The sequence below is a fragment of the Oncorhynchus masou genome, chromosome 24, assembly GCF_036934945.1.
Source record: "Oncorhynchus masou masou isolate Uvic2021 chromosome 24, UVic_Omas_1.1, whole genome shotgun sequence".
Classification (NCBI taxonomy): Eukaryota; Metazoa; Chordata; class Actinopteri; order Salmoniformes; family Salmonidae; genus Oncorhynchus; species Oncorhynchus masou.
In genome coordinates, this window is record NC_088235.1 from 83,550,516 (window position 1) to 83,570,062 (window position 19,547).

Consider the following 19,547-nt stretch of genomic DNA (forward strand, 5'->3'; position numbering starts at 1 on the left):
TGAAACTTGCCATTGGAACAGTGAGGGGAAGAACAATTTCATTGTATATCTATCAGAGATGACATGTTTTGTAATAGCGGCTCACAGTGGGTAAATAGTTGTCTTTTTGCTTTTTATGAACTACGGCATCAAGTGCCACCCTAATACAATGCCCTAAGCCACACACACTCCCTCTCTCGCACACACACATCCGTGCACACAGACACACACACACCACCTTCGTGTTCATATATTCTTTCTCCGAGACGACTGTAAGATCTCCTATTAGCCCATCGTTCGGGCCGTCTTTAAGGACATCTATGATCATACGAAGCATTCGTACCATCATAACTAAGGACATCTATGTGTACAATGCTGCAAAGCAATGCAACCGAAGACTCAGTTCTGTAATTTAAAGATAGACAACCAACAACAGCACTATACATTACGACACCATCAAGCAGTTTACAGTTAAGCAGTTTCTGCCCGAAATCGTAGCTGTAATATTATTATATTAAAATCTTTATTTTGTTCTATTGTACCTTGTAGCGAGGATTCTGCTGGGGTTGAAGCTGCAGACTTCGCGTGGGACGTTTCTGATCTCTGTGCGGTGTAGTCTCCCTTCCGAAGACCACGGATGACCTCTGTTCGCGGATAAATGGATATGGAATAATAATAGAAACCCGTCAACGAGATGACCAGGCGCTGAACCGTGGTGCTGCATAAACTAGAACTTTTCTGGGGGGTTGGCAGTTTCGCTTTGAAATGGTACGTTAACAAATCAATTTAATCATTATTTGTCCATGTTCCAACAGACGCAAGGCGAGAATGATCACGAGTTGTGTGCACTTTGTAAAATCCAATTACGATAATAGCGTAGAGCTGTATTTTGGTGTTATGCTCCTTTGTTTCTCAGCAGTTGGGCTACTCATTTTCTTGTTGGTTTTTAGCCAAGCGGAACGTTCGTTGGAAAGGCTAGAAATGCAGACATACTGTATATTTGTTACACCAGCGCATAATGATTTAAGATCGTCTGCAAAGCGTGTTGGCACTTCTCCCGTAGTGAAATGTATTAGTTTTTTTGCCAGTTTGAGTGGGGCAACGCAGATTCCGTACCGGACGTCGAAGGCCAAGTTGAAGTTCAAAGCCAATAGACTCTGTGCGGGGTTTAGTTTGTTCAGCAGAAAATGGCCGTAGCCTCAGGCGCGCCGGCTTGAATTTGAACCGTAGACCGACAGAAGTGCTCCGTCCCTGGATGCAATACAGTCCGAGTGCGGTTATAACACACATACTCGCGAGTGTTCTGAAAGTGCACTCAACTGGCATATTTAGAGTTTTTGTGAAAACAATATAATTTATTTGGCCCGCCGTTTTGGAAATATCAAATAAATATATTCTGGACGTTATATTTTTGGATGTCATAGATAACAAAATGGCCAATTTTGTCTAAACTGCTGTTCACTTCGTGGAGGTTGATTTACCCACCAACACCACCGAACTGCTATAGACAAACTTGTGCTAATGGATTGGATGCAATTATTACTTCACGGTATTGTCAGATCAAGGTGAAAACAATATTGATGCAGACAACATTGTCCCTTCCGACTGATCTCAGAATAGTTTTCTTAGCTTTACCGGAGATAACCTGGTCTACTCACTCAAAGTAAAACAAGAAGAAAGTTTGTATGTCCTTTTTCTCTGGTCTGCCCATATGGAGAGTCCATGTATAGGCCTACTCTTGTGTGTAATGACATGGGGATATACTTACACTATATAGGCCCCTTACAATCAACTGTTTTTTTGTGCATAGTTACAAAAGCAGAACGTGTCCACATAGGTGAAAGAGAGAATGTGATCATCTTTCATGGATAGTTCTCCAAATATTATTGTCATTACACCTACCACTTGTTTTGTGGTCAAGTCACATCTGGCAATAAATACAATACTGTATAAATGGATACAAGTAGGTTAAGTCTGAATTCAATGAAAAGTAACTGTATGCTCACCACTGACGTCTTTGCGCTTTTACGTACATACGTTTATAGCTTATTATTGGTTTGTATAGATGTCTGTGTGACACGATTATAGAAAACAGTTGATAACGGATGATGAATTCAGAAGCTTGGTTTTCTGAATTGGTATTGCATGATTAGAATATCCACGTTATCAGAAGCGTATCGATTCTGAACATTTTGAAAAGCTGTTACATTTACAGTCATAACAGCTCAATTAAGTGTAGTTCGTGTCGTACGTTATTCGTGAGAGGCCACTTGGGAGTGCAGGCTATTGTGTCTGTGATGCAAGACTGTCATCAACGCACTCCAATGGTTCATTTGTACGATATTACGCAGCAATTTGCCAACGACATGTTTTGAATAAACGGCACAAGCGCACATGCAACATCGCTGTCCTCGATGCTGGGATATGCTTCGCGAGGGAGGGAGTGTACGCTCTTGCTTGGGTGAGAGAAAGTCCTCTGCAATTTTTGTTTCTGACCATCCGTTCCAGCGTTGCTCCTGATGATCTAAACGCATTACTTTGTTTTTCGTGGATTTAACGGGTATTGCTGGACACAGGGAATCAGGGTTACTGCTTCTTTAAGTTCTCTTGGGGGGATGGGCTATTTTCATAACGTCATTTCATTCCTCCCTCTTTTTCATTTTGTCATTCTTTGATTCTTTTTCTCCCCCCATTTCCTAAATGGAACAGATTGCCCGAGCCTTTTCATTTCCTAGCTTTCCCAATTTTTATTCAAAGTTACTCTTTTTATTTTTCAGGATTATTAAGTTGAACTTTTCTTCTGTGTCATCATTTTTGGAGGGCTAACACCTTAGTGGACGTAAACTGCAAGTCAATTGAGGCGATGGTGGAGGCGTTTATGGTGATGATGATGATGATGATGAACTGTAAAAGAATGATTCACTAACTTGTCTGTCTTTTGCTACCTGACAAGTCGATATAAGTTCATTTTCATCATGATGTACTCTCCTCTCTGTCTTACTCAGGTAAATTATTCCGTTTGCTTACTTTTTGGGGAGTTATTATGCATGAGCCTCTGTATTGACTGAATGAACGTGGCTATGAAATGCAGATGATATTTCAGTTTAGAAAAGGGCGGGATGAGTGTTGGCACAGTCGGTAAGGAGACGTGGAAACCTGAGTCTCTCAGCCTATATTAACTTCAGTCTTTTTGTTATCAATGCTATAGTTTACTCAATAGCATTATGCTGACTCATGTTTAAAGCAGATTTATTTTTGTCCCAGCTTTTCATGAAGTTTGTTAACTTTGGAGAAGTGTATGGCTAAAATAACATTTAATTAATTAGCTGTGACCGATGAAGACTCATGGTGGCAAGCTGTGCATGCCAGAAGTATCAGAATTCTTCATCTTAAAGTATCAGAAAAAGTTAGGCTATCGACCCTGTGTATGGAGAGTTCTCCACAAAGTATCCCACTCTCTTTTGAGTTAAGGAGGGACAACAAACCACCCCAAGAACTGTGGTCAGGCCTGGAGCACTTCGGGCTCAGTAATGATGTCCTGATTAATTATTTAAATACTTAGAATCAATGTAAATAATGTGTGTGTGTGTGTGTGTGTGTGTGTGTGTGTGTGTGTGTGTGTGTGTGTGTGTGTGTGTTCTTTACCTGTGTCATGGAGTAGTTTGCACTTAAAGCGTTTTGGGACATTTTGGAGTGCGGAAAGTTGTGTATCCAAATAATCTATCTCTTTATTTAGAACAGCTATCACAGTCTGCTATCATGATGTTTATTTAGAACAGCTATCACAGTCTGCTATCAGGATATTTATTTAGAACAGCTATCACAGTCTGCTATCAGGATATTTATTTAGAACAGCTATCACAGTCTGCTGTCAGGATATTTATTTAGAACAGCTATCACAGTCTGCTATCATGATGTTTATTTAGAACAGCTATCACAGTCTGCTGTCAGGATATTTATTTAGAACAGCTATCACAGTCTGCTATCAGGATATTTATTTAGAACAGCTATCACAGTCTGCTATCATGATGTTTATTTAGAACAGCTATCACAGTCTGCTGTCAGGATATTTATTTAGAACAGCTATCACAGTCTGCTATCAGGATATTTATTTAGAACAGCTATCACAGTCTGCTATCATGATGTTTATTTAGAACAGCTATCACAGTCTGCTATCAGGATATTTATTTAGAACAGCTATCACAGTCTGCTATCATGATATTTATTTAGAACAGCTATCACAGTCTGCTGTCAGGATATTTATTTAGAACAACTATCACAGTCTGCTGTCAGGATATTTATTTAGAACAGCTATCACAGTCTGCTGTCAGGATATTTATTTAGAACAACTATCACAGTCTGCTGTCAGGATATTTATTTAGAACAGCTATCACAGTCTGCTATCATGATATTTATTTAGAACAGCTATCACAGTCTGCTATCAGGATATTTATTTAGAACAGCTATCACAGTCTGCTATCAGGATATTTATTTAGAACAGCTATCACAGTCTGCTATCGGGATATTTATTTAGAACAGCTATCACAGTCTGCTATCATGATATTTATTTAGAACAGCTATCACAGTCTGCTATCAGGATATTTATTTAGAACAGCTATCACAGTCTGCTATCAGGATATTTATTTAGAACAGCTATCACAGTCTGCTATCATGATATTTATTTAGAATAATTATGATTGAACAAGTCAAAGGCACATTTCTTACCTGATGTTGAGGAATCTTTTGTTTTTGCTTCTAGCATTAGGATTAGGCCTATTTTGAGTCAGGTTGACACACAAAATTTTTTGGCATCTAGTTGAAGAAAATGTATTTTTCATCTAGTATCCAGTAATTAACATTTAATTGAGTTGTAATTGAGGAGATAATATTTCATACACTTTGAATGTAAAACTTAGAGAGAAGTAATATCTAAAGAAAGGGACAGCCTGGCCTACATGAGAGAAACCACGTAGCCTATGACCTTGCTAGGTAGGCCTATAATAGTCCATGGTTAGATTTGAGGAACCTGTTTCAGTCTGTAGGTGGATGTGTTTCACTTGGTTCAAATGATCTAGATATGAAAAAACTTTCTTCCATTTATTGATAGTCTTTAGAATCCATTTACACATGATAAGTCATAGCCATAAAGTCTTCATAGAGACCTTTGTAGTTCACCAGTAAAATTCAAATGTTTTTTTTAATTTTCAAATGGAATTACACTTAACTTAATTCACATAAAGGAACGTGATAAAAAAATCTATATACCTTGTTTTTATAGCTGAAGACATAAATAGTGCTTTAGTTTCCGTTAATAAATGCACTGCAAGAGGAATCCAGGGAAGAGCTTGGCTTTTCTTGCCAGTTGGCAGAACTCAAGCAAGGACAAAGGGTGTTTTAAGGTCGATTTTCAGTAAAAGGCAGCATACTGTATATTGAATATGAGACTTGATGTGGCATTTCAGATGGACACAACTGCCATATTTACTTTGGCTTTGGGATCGGCAATTGATTTTATAGCCCTGTTCAAAGATTTGTTTTAATTACAGAGGAAATTGTACTTTTCTTCAAAAATAAACAGACACATTGTTGCATGGTTCTAAACTGTTATTCTGAAGGAGCGTTTCTGAAGGAGAAGAAAGAATATTACAAACAATTACTCATGTTGCTGTATGCAACAGGTTCCATATGTTTTACTGAATGTCTATTTCAATAGTATTGTAACTGAACTTTGTAATAATACTGGTGACAGTTGTATTATTAGTGTGCTTTTGGAGTTGCCTTATATGAATTGTAGCAGTTCAAACTAAATAATGCCTTTGCCATTACATTTTTTTACAAGACTTTATTGATGTCTCAGATAGTGACATTATATTTTTACTGAAATATACAGTATATAATTATGATTTGTTAAAATGAACCTATGCACCTATGGTTTATTCATTGAGATTATCCAAATGAAATAATTACGATTCTAAACCAATTGTGACATGAAAAGTAATAAAGTTGAGTAATTATGTAGGATTAGTAGTTTTAACTCCGAGTTTATGCAGCCAGCTGGTTTGTTGAATTGCTCATATGCACATCTTTAAAAGTTTTGAACAATGGTGAATTCAGACTTGTTTTATTGTAGTAGAATATCAGTGCTGTTTGTAGTATTTAGATTCCCGTTAATAAAGCGAAACAGTTCCTTTTAAAACAGCAGCGATCGGCTCCTTTCATTGAGTTGGAATGCACAAGTAATTCATAAATTCCTGTGTATTTTAATTTGTAAACACCTGAATCTTCTGAATTCTGAGGGAAGAAATGTTTGTTTACAAAAAAGCACTCCACTATAGTTTTCTAAAGTTGGAGTTGAGGCACTTTGCCATGCTAATGTCTGAGCCGTGAGCCTCCACCTGAGGAGAGGAGAGCTGCTCTTGTGCCCAGCTCAAGTTGCACCTTTTCCTGGTGTTGATTTTGACAGGGTCTGATAGCTGGAGTGAGCCAGGCTGCGCTCCACAGTGTGCTGCTGCACTGTTCTGTAGCTGTCGCAGGCCAACCAGCTAGGCAGGCAGGCAGGAGGTGAAGGGCCGGACCAGGGTTGCATGAGGCCTCTGGTCTGCTGGCTGTCTGAGGCAGGGAGAGAGAGGGAAGGCTGGGAGAGAGAGAGCGAGGGAGGGAGGCAGGGCGAGCCAGACAACGCTGCTGGGGCTCTGGCTCTGCTGGCAACCTGAAGGGTTGTGGCACTGCTAACGCACAACACAAGTTATTACACATTATTCCTTTTTTGCTTCTTCTCCTCTCTGTAGCTGCGAAATGAAGATCGCAAGATTCAAATGTTCAGCTAACTTTTCCAAGAAGAAGATTTTTTTCTTTACTTCAGTTTCATTTCCTTGAATTCATAAGCGATTCTTAATGGCCTGACTGAGTTTTTGCTGACCCCTAAACCACTGTTTAGCAAATTATTTTCAGCAGGTTTCCCTGCTTGTGGCAGTGGGTTTTAAGGGGCATAACCCCAAGCTAGCATCAGTATGGTCAATAAATCTTGTCATGACTAAGTGCATGCCCTCAGTTACAAAGTGACAGTCACACCAGGGTATTCCTACAGCTGCATACAAAAACAGATATAGAGTCAAATATATATTTTGAGACGGAGTAGAGCAAAACATGAGTAGGCAGGGGTTTAATGCTTGGTAAAATATATGTGGAATTCATGGATGACAATTTTTCTGTTATTTTTGACAAATGTAGATATTTACTAAATGTATTATGCTGAATCACATGATCATGAATAACATTAAATTATGACCCACCTTTTGATTTGTGAAGGCAAACATTTTCAAGATAGAGTACTTTGAAGCATGTCAGTTTATATTATCTGTCAATCTGAGACTGCCGTTTTGTAAGCCTGAGCAGACACAGTTTGGGGCATGTTTGCCAACACACTCTGATGTCTGCTGGAGATCTCAAATCCCACTGTGCTGTAAGTGTGCTCTCCGGCCCCCATTTGTCATCGATTCATTCCATTAGAGCTGCAATTAGTGCCCACGAGAGAGCCCAGCGTCGGGCCAATCCAAGCCTGAGCTGGCCGCTACACATTCAAACCATTTCACCATGTTAAAATCACCCAGAATTCACTCACCTGCCCTGTGTTTTGTTGTAATGGATGTGAAATCTAAATCTCATGATTGTTCTCTTACTCAACACAGGCCTTTCTTTTTGTCCCTGCTGTATTTGTCGTTTGCAAAGTTGTTTCCATTCATCCGTCCGCGTAATAGTTTTGCTTTTGTGCAATCAGTGCCTGCGTTGCATAAGCATGTTATAAAAGTTTAGGTTTCCTCCCCAGTACTTTTTAAGCCCAGTCTCAAGAACTACTGTTTTTGTGTAACAGTTGTTCTGGGCCTAGCAGACAGAGCAGGCCCTTCTTTAACTAATGCTGAAATGCTCTCCATGGTTGGACACATTGTGTTTTGAGTGGCGCTTGCTGCTCTCTCAAACCCAACAGTTTTCAACAGAACCCCTGCTGGGTAGTGACTGGTCCTCTCTGAAGCAATCATTGCTAGAGTGGGGGTGGGGAGAGTTCTTTTGGAGCAGAAATTCTTGCCCCACTTTTCCTCTGTGTCCTGAGGGGCAGTCCCTGACATGCTGTTCCTCTGCACTGCTCATCAGATGCACTGTATCTGAGGATGGTCGCTGTCTGCCTGCGTGTGCCAATCAACATGCTAATTAAGTTTATTTTGATTATTGGCTTCTCTGGAGTGTTGGTGGGTGGGTGGGGGGGGGGGGTCTTCTACTTTTTAAAAGTCTTTATTTATTAATGTCAAGAAGTGGAAAAATGGGACGGATCTTAAGTGGAGCAACTGCCTTCATGTGTTGATCCCGGCGACTGCCTGATTGTCACTAGGGAAAGTGGGAGGGGGGACCCTAAAAAGTGCCCGCAGTTATAAAACCTCGGGACTCTTGGCATAGAGGCTGGGACTCCATACGTCCGTCGCTGCAGATGTCTGTGGAAGGTTGGCTGCATTTCATATCACACCCAGGTTCCTCGGCAGGGAGCATGGTGAGAAACATCTTTTAATATTTACAGTATGATGCCTTGTTTAAATTCCATCTGAATATGCAACCTCCTCTCACCGGCAGCCAGGGGAGATTAGAAACTGAGGAAGCTTTCTGGGCTTTTCACTTGTTACATTGGCCAGACCAGGGTGTTGCTCGCGCTCTGTGACAGTTTAGCCAGGTTGGCAATGTCTCTCTTGTGGAATGATGCTTATAGTGGATGCCTTGGCCTGCAAAACCCCTGGCCCAGACCTGGCCTACGGGATTCAGTTAGAACAACTACATCTAGTCTCTGAAGTGCTATTAGATAGAAGGAATTACAAACACAAACAAATAGGCTATACTTAAGCTCACAGCTCTGTGTTCCCTATTCGTATTCAGTTGTTTGTATTTGTTTGTATTTGTCTGAAAGATATATAATATCTATTATCGTGTTCCCACATGGGCAAAGCTCTGGAAATGGAGGCACATGGTCTTTACTGTGTTTACTGTCTGTGTATTTGTTTTGGAAGTGGATGAAAGCTTGTGAAGGCAGGCAGTTTGTTTCAGAGTTACGGGGTTTGAGGCTCCGTATTAGGTCGATGTGAGATGAACCTCTGTTCTTGGCAACACAGAGTGCTGCTGGAGACGCTTTTTGAAATGGTCCAACTGGAGGGATATCAAAAATATACTGCTGCCGTGGCACAGCACTGGGTTTATTTAAAATATCTGTGAATCTAACCTTGGTCCGCTGCTGGTGCCAATGTAGCCTTGTTATGTTGCCCTGTTATGTTGCCTTGTTATGTAGGCTTTTTATGCACCTGACTGAATTCCTGATTTTTAACCACTCAATTACGCTTTCTAACGTCCACCAAACTTTATCCTTAAATGTACCATAGAGCTCGTAAAATGGGAAATATTTTCTGAAGGATTTTGCTCATCTCATCATAGCTTCAGGTTGTCTTTGTGTGAGGCTGTATGCCACATAGTGTATATTGATCCGACAGTGATATGAATTGTTTCTCAGGAATACTCTGGCACATTACAAGTTCTTATTTTGAAGGCTCAACACATAGGGATAGAAAGGGCATTCAGGATCTTGGCTCTGTTTGCCTTTGATAATTGTGTGTGTGTGTGTGTGTGTGTGTGTGTGTGTGTGTGTGTGTGTGTGTGTGTGTATGGCAGAGGTACTGGTGCGGGGTGGCAGGGCGATCATGACCACTTTAACACCACTTCTCCTGTGTACTGTACTATAAAAGAACGGCATACATGTAGCAGTGTGTTGAGATGGTTCTGTTGTTTAAGGCTGTAGAGAGGAACGGTAAGCGAGGAGATAATGCTGTGTTCTGTGATTGGGACCCATTCATGCACAACTGCCGCTGAGGGAGAGCAAACATTCGCACTGCTCACTGCTCTGCTGCAGGTGCTCTCAGGAGGGCAATCATGCATATTTTGTATGGCTTGAGTTTTTTTCCCTCCTGGAGCTGAAATTCAAAATATTTTGGCTCAGTGTGAGACAGCTGCATGTGACTTGTCCACCTCTTTGTTTATATCCTTAATATTCATACGGCTACTATATTACCACCTCAAATTAAGCTTTAATTAATGCAACACAGTTTATTGGCATATTTCAAAATGCATGTCTCTAAGAACATACTCAATTGAAACACTAGTGATGCTTGTCACAGTGGAAAACAGGCTTGTTCTTTGTCCCTCTGTCTCTCCTAGCTGGGTTCAGCTCTATTCCTGACTGACTAATGCAGACAGTAGAACAGCCTCTCTTCAAGCCTGATCCATAGCCCATCATGTCATCTCATCCAGGTCATGGACACAGCAGGAGCCCAGTGGGCTCTGTGGGTTTCTCCCAGTCCACCAGCAGACCTACAGTACAGTACTGGTGGGATGTGTGTTGTACTGTATGGTGGTGCCCTCTGCAGCAGGCTCTCTTGTGTCTATTATGTTCCTGTTGGACAAGTGACAAGGAACTATCCTGCCCTCTATTGAGATGCCCAGTTCTGATATTCCATCCTCGTTGCAGGTCATTTGTGCTTTCATTACAGTAGGGGGAAGAGTTGGAGCCCAGTGCACCGAGGTACAGTTTCACACTGCTTAATAGGCGGCCTGTAATAACCAGAACTAAAATAATTCTTGTTTCTTTAGCAGAATCAGAAGCATAAAACATTTACCGTGAAGGAAACTGACACTGTTCCGCAGGTTCGAAACCACACGCATTGTTCATTGTTACTTTGACATAACGGTGGAATTTAGAAAGCAATGACAGATCCCTTCTGTTAAATTATTTGGTTTAGCAGGAACCTGAAATGCTTAGAAACTGCTCCGTGCCTGTGGTTGGTTTTACTCCCATGTTTTAGTTTCACTCAGTCAAAACAGGGTTTCCTAGTCACACAGGGTTGACTTAATTGCATAAGAAAAAGAATAACTCACAAAGACCTATTCTGCAGCAATAACTTCACTGTGGCAGTGAATGCAGACAATGTGCGAGTATTTAGGCACATCATATATCACCGTCAAAGCAGAGGCTGCTCAGTGTAGAGATTTGCAGGAAGTACGGAGATAGAGACAGTCCCGTGGGACTCCTGCTAGCTGGCTGCTGCCGGGCTGCTGGAACTCAACACTCCTTGGCTCACATACGCCACACGGCACTGGTCCCAGACATGCGTTGAATTCATTTAGGAAGCTCCTCTCCAAAATTAGGGCAAACCAAAGTGAATTCTTGAGGGAATTGTATGATATTGATGTTTCAGAAGATCTGATGATGGTGGTGATGATCAGAATTTTTGATGAAAGGATATTTTTTAAGTGCATGTCAACGTTTCCATGACTGTTGACCTAATGAGGCAATCTACAACACAGTCATGTTTGTCATTGTCCCCCTGTAGAGGGATTTCTTTGTGTGGGAAATAAGTTCACCCTTTCATCCGGTGTGCCATGCTAATAGTGGGGGGAACAGGAGGGTGGGTGGGGGGTGTACTCTCAAGGGCGGTGACCTAGGATACCTGTGAGGACAGTGCTTGGGCCTTGGCTGGCAAGAGGTTGGGATATGATTGGGGGCTTTACCCTGTGCCTGAATGGATCTCTATTGCAAAGCTGCTGGGGGATAAACCATGTTCAGCAAGTTTTGTGTTCTCCCTCTTTTATTGTGGACTTCATTTTTTTTGCATGAACCTTTCACTTACAACCGCTCTCCCACCAAGCAGAGCAGAGTAGAACAACTGAGGACAGAGCACAGTGCATCTATTCATGCTGGGTCTCTTTATTGAAAGGGTTTAAGAGCATCCTGTTCACTCTCTTTTCTCTTCACTTTAGATGACACTGTGAGTGTATTCCTCGTCTTCCCGGCGCTATCACACTGTGCAACATATATCGACGGGCTTAAGAGTTGTCAGAAATGACATTCGAGGGAGAGGGCCCGATAAAATCCGCGATGCGGAGAACGTGGACGGAATCACGGGAATACAGACTTTAAAACGGAGTTCAAAAAATATTAAAAAATGTATTGAACCAATTAGGTTTGTATTAATTCAGTAATTTGCAACAGATTATCATAAGAGATGAACAAAAATCATCAGTGATTCTTATTTTCCTTCAGCTTTCTACAGCGGCAGTGTGGGAATGCTTCTGTCTGTGTGTGCATGTTTGTCTACCACTTTGTGTAGCCGTTAGCAATCATGCTAATAATGTTAACTGTCTTCTGGTACGCACTGAATTATAGGGTATGATCCAATGACACAAATGTCTTAGATTTTTCACAGACCTCAATAGTGGTCTCCTGATGTGGTTTAAGGATTGTTGTGGACTTAGAACACACAATGTTGTTGTCTTTTTATTCAAAACGTGTGATTTTGAGAGAGGAATCCCCGCCAAAAAACAGGGGGGGGGGGGAAATTTTTGGGGAAAAAATAAAACCGATTGTATTGAGCCCTAAAGAAGGAGAGAGAGGGAGAGAGAAGCAGAAAGACTGCAGGCCACCTTCAGAGGTGTGTGTGTCACAAGCCCAGACAGGGCTCCCTGTGAATTAGGAGGCTTGGCAACGAGCTGGGAACCATGAGGACACGTCAACGTTTGGCCATTCTGCTGTGACCTAATATGACTCCAGCACCGTTCGGCTGCAGACGTAGGACAGGAATATCGCTCTCACCCAGTCTTATCTCAACAGGCAATATGGCACAGGAGAATTTCCTTTTCCTTCAGCCCTGATGGTTGCCACATAACTGCACTCTGAGGCGGTGTGATGTTTATTGATAAACATTGTCAAGGTTGTTGGAAGCTGTAGAGGAGGCTGTCTAATGGAACACGTATGGAAAAAACAATACGTTCTCAATACTGTAACCTGGTTAAGTAAAGGTTGAATGTTATGACATCAATGAACCGATGGTGAAGTACAGTAAACGGTTTCATTTGAGCTGTTCTGAGAACACTCAGTCTACAGGAAATAGAATACATATTTAACATTTCAGTGGGAAAATATTGAAACAAAGCATTTAGCTTCCTCACTTCCTCAGAGAAATGGTGTGCATTTTTTTCCAGTCATATTTAAAGTTAGCATATTATGAAATGGTGATTCTGAACATGTGTTACTGAAAGGATGCTCCACCCCCCACCCCCCCGACCACGCTGCTTCAATATCACTGGGAGATTCCAGTTACAAAATGATACTTGAGACTAGGGAACAAGCAGGTCAATTGAAGACTCAATAAAAGCAAACCTCATTACCAGAGTGGGATTCAGCCACAGTGAGGCTCAGTGGGTTGATCTTCAAAGAGCAGTCAGCCCACATCTCACTGAGTGGCAGCACAAGGCCTGATGGCTCCAGCACAACTCTCAGGGCAGGGTTTTCTTCCTCAAAACACTTATGGAGGAGGAAGGGAGCTTAAAGAACAGGCTTTGTTCAAGGCTCAGAGCGGTGCCCTGTTGTGGCACGACAGGGATTAGGGAGATTAGCCCGCTAGTATGTTATGTAATTGAATGTAACTGTTAGGGAGAGAGGCGCTGGGGACATCACTGTCAGGATTTACTGCTGCTTGAGAAATCACCCAGCCACAGAGGGAGAGACACAGAGAGAGATAGACTGAGATGGAGATGGAGAGACAGAGATAGGGGATTGCTGTTGGCCCGTCATGATCAGGTCACTCAGTTATTTTACCTAGAATGGCGCGGCAGACGTAAAGCTCTTCCAATTTGGGTCAGAGTTAGTTTAATCTGGGAAACATTTTGCGGAAAGTCAACAGACATTTATCCATTGCCAAGCTGGTCCTAATTATATTTTGTTTTTAAGCTGATCCTTCTGTTGTGCCCTCTGAGATATAGAACCATGTTTATCTATTCAATCAATTTCTATGAATAGACACAAATTGTTGTTTCTTTTAATCAGCCACATAAGCCTCCAGCATTTCTCTATTTGAATCATTCAATGACCAGTATGGAAAACAACAACGTACTTTGATGCAGTGGTGGAAAAAGTACCCAATTGTCATAGTTGAGTAAAAGTAAAGATCCGTTAATAGAAAATGACTTCAGTGAAAGTCACCCAGTCAAATACTACTTGAGTAAAAATCTAAAAGTATTTGGTTTTAAATATACTTAGGTATCAAAAGTAAATGTAATTGCTAAAATATACTTAGGTATCAAAAGTAAAAGTATAAATCATTTAACATTCCTTATATTAAGCAAACCAGATGGCACCATTACATTTGTTTTTCAAGAATAGCCAGGGGCACCATCCAACACTCAGACATAATTTACAAAAGAGGCATTCGTGTTTAGTGAGTCTGCCAGATCAGAGGCAGTAGGGATGACCAGGGGTGTTCTCTTGATAAGTGTGTGAATTGGATCATTTTCCTGTCCTGTTAAACATTCAAAATGTAACGAGTACTTTTGGATGTCAGGGAAAATAGTAAAGTAATGTACAGATACCCCAAAAACAACATAAGTAGTACTTAAACTATTTTTACTTAAGTACTTTAAACCACTGCTTTTATGTGCTTTAATCAACTAGAAAAGCACAGTAATACTATTGTAATTCTCTATTTCCCTCTATTTATGTAATGCCTTGAGGCTTTTGGCCACAACATCCTGGCTGTTAAGAGGGTAAAAGAGGTCAGGGCAACTTAGGACAACTGTATTTATGATCATAGGAAATCTAACTGGTTGTTCAAGACATCAATCTTTGTATGCAAGTTCTCATATGTTTACTGAATATTACAGCACCTTAACAGAGTTACTACAGACATACTTTTAAAGAGGCTAAACATTTTGTGAACGGTTGTGCTTCTGGCACCAAACAACTTATCCGTTCATGACATTTTTCTCATTAGAGATGCTAGTAGAGTAAAATATGTTCGTATGTGTCCCATGTGGCTCAGTTGGTAGAGCATGGCGCTTGCGATGCCATGGTTGTGGGTGTGATTCCCATTGGGGACCAGTATGAAAAAAAGTATGTACATGTATGAAGCCACTGCTGCAAGTTGCTCTGGGTAAGAGCGTCTGCTAAATGACGCAAATGTTAAACACCTTATACCTGCCCCTCAACCAGATTGACAGCGCAGAGGCCGCAAGTGTTGCAAGCACACATGGAAGAGAACGACATTCTCTTGACAGCAACTCATTTTTGTTAAAGCTTCAATAAAACTCTCCCAGTTGCTTTTAAAAAGCATATGACTTAACCCATCTTGATGAAGAACGCTTCAGACTGGGATGGATAAGTGTCAGCCAGTCTTGAAATTCACTTCTGACTTTTTAAATTATTGAAAGGCTCCATAGCCTCCTCTTTTTGACTGATCAATTATTCATCCCATTTGAAAGTAGATTTAATTTGATTCGGGTCTCTCGCTCTCTCTCGGATCTGCGGTTCCCCTGACATAGAGGAGTGGCGAAAAAGACATAGAGAGAGAAGGAAGACCTAGTTATTTTTCCCTGGATTCTCCAGGATTAGAACTGTGCTGTCACAGTAGAGCCCAAATTCAATTAGTGTGATTAAAGCAGTGGAGAGGACAGGGGTGGAGAGGAGACGGGGACCCCTGTCCACGGACCAGTCAACCGCAGGCCAGGGAGGCTACTGAAACCCCCTAGCTCCTCAGGCATAATCAGCCTCGGGCCCTTTCCCCCCTTCATTCTAATCATAAATCACCTTACATTGTATCAAATATGATTTCGTTATGACACTACAATAAATGAACATGTTCTGTAGAAACAGGAAGCCCTGTCACCTGTGCGTCTGTGGTCTGCCCTTCACCACAGTCAGTTTATTTCCCTGTCTTGTGTGGGTTATTCTCCGTCAAGCTGGGAGGAGGACCGTTTTGGACTTAGTGTTGTCTGAGCCTGCATTGGCACACTCATTACACAGGCGGGTTTTAAATAGCTGTTGTCTGCTTTCCCAAATAGTTTTGTTGTGTTTAGCAGCGTTATAAACATCCATTATTAATCCAGCTATGAGTAGTTTATCACAGGGTTCCCTGTGGTGCGCTTTATGCCATTTTGCAGATGCCTCTCCAAGACTCCATGTTCTACTTTTCATGCACAGTGTACCGTAATTGGGACATCAATATGTTAGTATGTATAGTCATGTTCCGTTGTATTTGCATGAAGTCAAGGGGGCCTGTGTTCTGTCTAGTGCATACGGTACTTTCACTGTACAATGACTTAATGATTGTGTACATGGTGCACCTTCACATGTAAAAACCTTAACATGATGACTCAGACTGTGAGTGTAGCCTAAAAAGGAATTGTCTAGTTTACAAAATGGCATTGTTTCTCTCTCACAAAGGCAGACATGCTTTGAAATGGGGCAGTTTTCAAAAGGACGTCAGAATTCCATGAAAACATTTTGTAATCTGTCTCCACTTAAGTAAAGACTATTGTAATGTAGAAACAGCTGGAATGGAAATAGGTTTCAGAGACTGTCCTTTTTATGTATGCCAGCAGCATACCACCCTGCATACCACTGCTGGCTTGCTTCTGAAGCTAAGCAGGGTTGGTCCTGGTCAGTTCCTGGATGGGAGACCAAATGCTGCTGGAAGTGGTGTTGGAGGGCCAGTAGGAGGCATTCTTTCCTCTGGTCTAAAATAATATCCCAATGCCCCAGGGCAGTGATTGGGGACACTGCCCTGTGTAGGGTGCCGTCTTTCGGATGGGACGTTAAACGGGTGTCCTGACTCCCTGAGGTCATTAAAGATCCCATGGCACTTATCGTAAGAGTAGTGGTGTTAACCCCGGTGTCCTGGCTAAATTCCCAATCTGACCCTCAAACCATCACGGTCACCTAATAATCCCCAGCTTAAAATTGGCTCATTCATCCCCCTCCTCTCCCCTGTAACTATTCCCCAGGTTGTTGCTGCAAATGAGAATGTGTTCTCAGTCAATTTACCTGGTAAAATAACAGATAAATTATTGTATTGGGATGAGATTAGAATGAGATGATAGTCAAATGATCTCGCTGTTGCTTACCAGAGCCATGCTATCAACATGATTGACAACTATAAGCCATATTGCTACTACAACAGGTCACACCAGTAGTCTGTGCTTAACTAAAAACTCTAGCTAATAAGAATAGTATTCTGAAGATACCAGATGAGATAGAGTTTTCAAATGAAGTAAAACAAGCAGTTTTTACACTAGGCTACACTACATGACCAAATGTGGACAACTGCTTGTCGAACATCTCGCTCCAATATCATGGACATCAATATGGAGTTGGTCCCCCCTTTGCTGCTATAAAAGCCTCCACTCTTCTGGGAAGGCTTTCCACTAGATGTTGGAACATTGCTGTGGGGAATTGCTTCCATTCAGCCACAAGAGCATTAGTGAGGTCAGGCACTGATGTTGGGCGATTAGGCCTGGCTCGCAGTCTGTGTTCCAATTCATCCCAAAGCTGTTTGATAGGATTGAGGTCAGGGCTCTGTGCAGAACAGTCAAGTTCTTCCACACCGATCTTGACAAACCATTTCTGTATGGGCCTCGCTTTGTGCACGGGGGTATTGTCATGCTGAAACCGGAAAGGGCCTTCCCCAAACTGTTGCCACAAAGTTGGAAGCACAGAATTGTCTAGAATCTCATTGTATGCTGTAGGGTTAAGATTTCCCTTCACTGGAACTAAGGGGCCTAGACCGAGCCATCCTCCACCAAACTATACAGTTGGCACTATGCATTGGGGCAGGTAGCGTTCTTCTGGTATCCGCCAAACCCAGATTTGTCCTTTGGACAGCCAGATGGTGAAGCGTGAATTATCACTCCAGGAAACGTGTTTCTACTGCTCCAGAGCCCAATGGAGGTGAGCTTTACACAACTCCAGCCGACGCTTGGCATTGTGCATGGTGATCTTAGGCTTGTGTGTGGCTGTTCGGCCATGGAAACCCAGTTCATGAAGCTCCCCAACACACAGTTATTGTGCTGACGTTGCTTCCAGAGTCAGTTTGGAACTCTGTGAGTTTTGCAAACGAGGACAGACCATTTTTACACGCTACGCACTTCAGCACTCGGAGGTCCCGTTCTGTGAGCTTGTGTGGCCTACAACTTCAGCGGCTGAGCCTTTGTTGCCCCTAGAGGTTTCCATTTCACAATAACAGCACTTACATTTGACTGAGGCAGCTCTAGCAGAGCAAAGATGACTTGTTGGAAAGATGGCATCCTATGACGGTGCCACGTTGAAAGTCACTGAGCTCTTCAGTAAGGCCATTCTACTGCCAATGTTTGTCTACGGAGATTGCATGTCGATTTTATACACCTGTCAGTAACGGGTGTGTCTGAAATAGACATATCCATTAATTTGAAGAGGTGTCCACATACTTTTTTGTATATATTGTATCTAAAGGTGTGTTTTTCCTGAGCACACTGTACATGTGTCTGTGTGAGTACAGTATGTGTTGAAGAACCCTATCAACCCTATCTCTGGGTCACTGGAGCTAATGGGGCTGCTGCTGTCATGTTCACGTGTGGAGGCGTGACGTGTCCGCTTGCCTGCAGTCACAGTGTCTGCTCTACATGGGCCCCCTCTGATAGTTATCGATGGGCCGTTGCATTGGCATTTTCAGTCTTGCCACCGGCTGTTATACGAAGTCGATTACAATGGTTTTTTTTAGCTAGGCCTTTTTTGTGTGTCTGTAAGGTTCATTGGGTATGTGGTTTCTGATATCCACTGCAAGGGAAAGACCAGGATAACATCTGAATCAAGTGCCAATAAAACCAATTTTATATGTGTCCAACTATAACAAACTGGAACTATGAATGGAAATGATCCAACAGCAACACTAGAAAGTTCTGTCATGATGTCATGCATATGGTTTTATATTATTACTCATTGCTTACTGAGTGAAAAACAGCATCTGTGACTCAAGCCGCTCAATGGGTCCTTTAGGGTGCATTTGATCCCAGTAACCGGTTGGTTAGTCCGATGCGAGTTTCGATGGATGTCGTGCGACTCTTTTGGTGGCATCATCCTCTACGTCAGCAAAACAAAGCCATCCCGGTCCTCTCCAAATACTACTGCTGCACCATCAAAAGCATCCTGACCTGGTGCGGGAATGGGGCCACGACCGCAAGGCCCTCCAGCGGGTGGTGAAGATGGCCCAATACATCACTTGGACTGTGTCCCCACACATCCGGGGCATCTATTTGAAACAGCCTGAGGAAGACCCGCAGCATCATCAAAGACCCATGGATGAGGTCTGATACCAACTGGCTCAGAGGCAGTTTCTATTTACAAGCCACCAGACTGCTGAACACTTGAACTGGACTGACCACCTGCACTGATTCTCCACACCTTAGCACACATGCACACACACACACACACACACACACACACACACACACACACACACACACACACACACACACACACACACACACACACACTACACAAACATTCATGCTCTCTCAATGTCAGTGTGCATGGCCTCAAATCGTTTTAGTCCTGAGGTCATGCCCTGTCTGACCTGGCCATTGAGTTGGGGCTGAAGCAGAGCTTAGTGTGGAGGTCAGGGTCTCTCAGGCCTGGGACTGTAGAGTCAATAGGTGGCTATGGGAGTCTATGAGAACGCACA

At 42.2% G+C, this 19,547-nt stretch overlaps 1 protein-coding gene across 7 annotated transcripts in view; it reads left to right on the forward strand.

Moving 5' to 3' along the window:
• The first annotated feature begins 660 nt into the window (after positions 1-660).
• LOC135512859 (nuclear factor 1 C-type-like) overlaps positions 661-19,547 on the forward strand; it is a 122,062-nt gene continuing 103,175 nt past the window's right edge. For 6 of the 7 annotated variants that reach the window (XM_064935313.1, XM_064935315.1, XM_064935317.1 and 3 more), the window contains exon 1: positions 2,521-2,984. In XM_064935313.1, the coding sequence (XP_064791385.1) occupies positions 2,955-2,984 (30 nt within the window). In that variant the 5' untranslated portion in view covers positions 2,521-2,954. Of the gene's footprint in view, positions 748-2,520; positions 2,985-19,547 lie in introns of those variants that run through there. The other variant, XM_064935316.1, reaches the window with a different exon arrangement.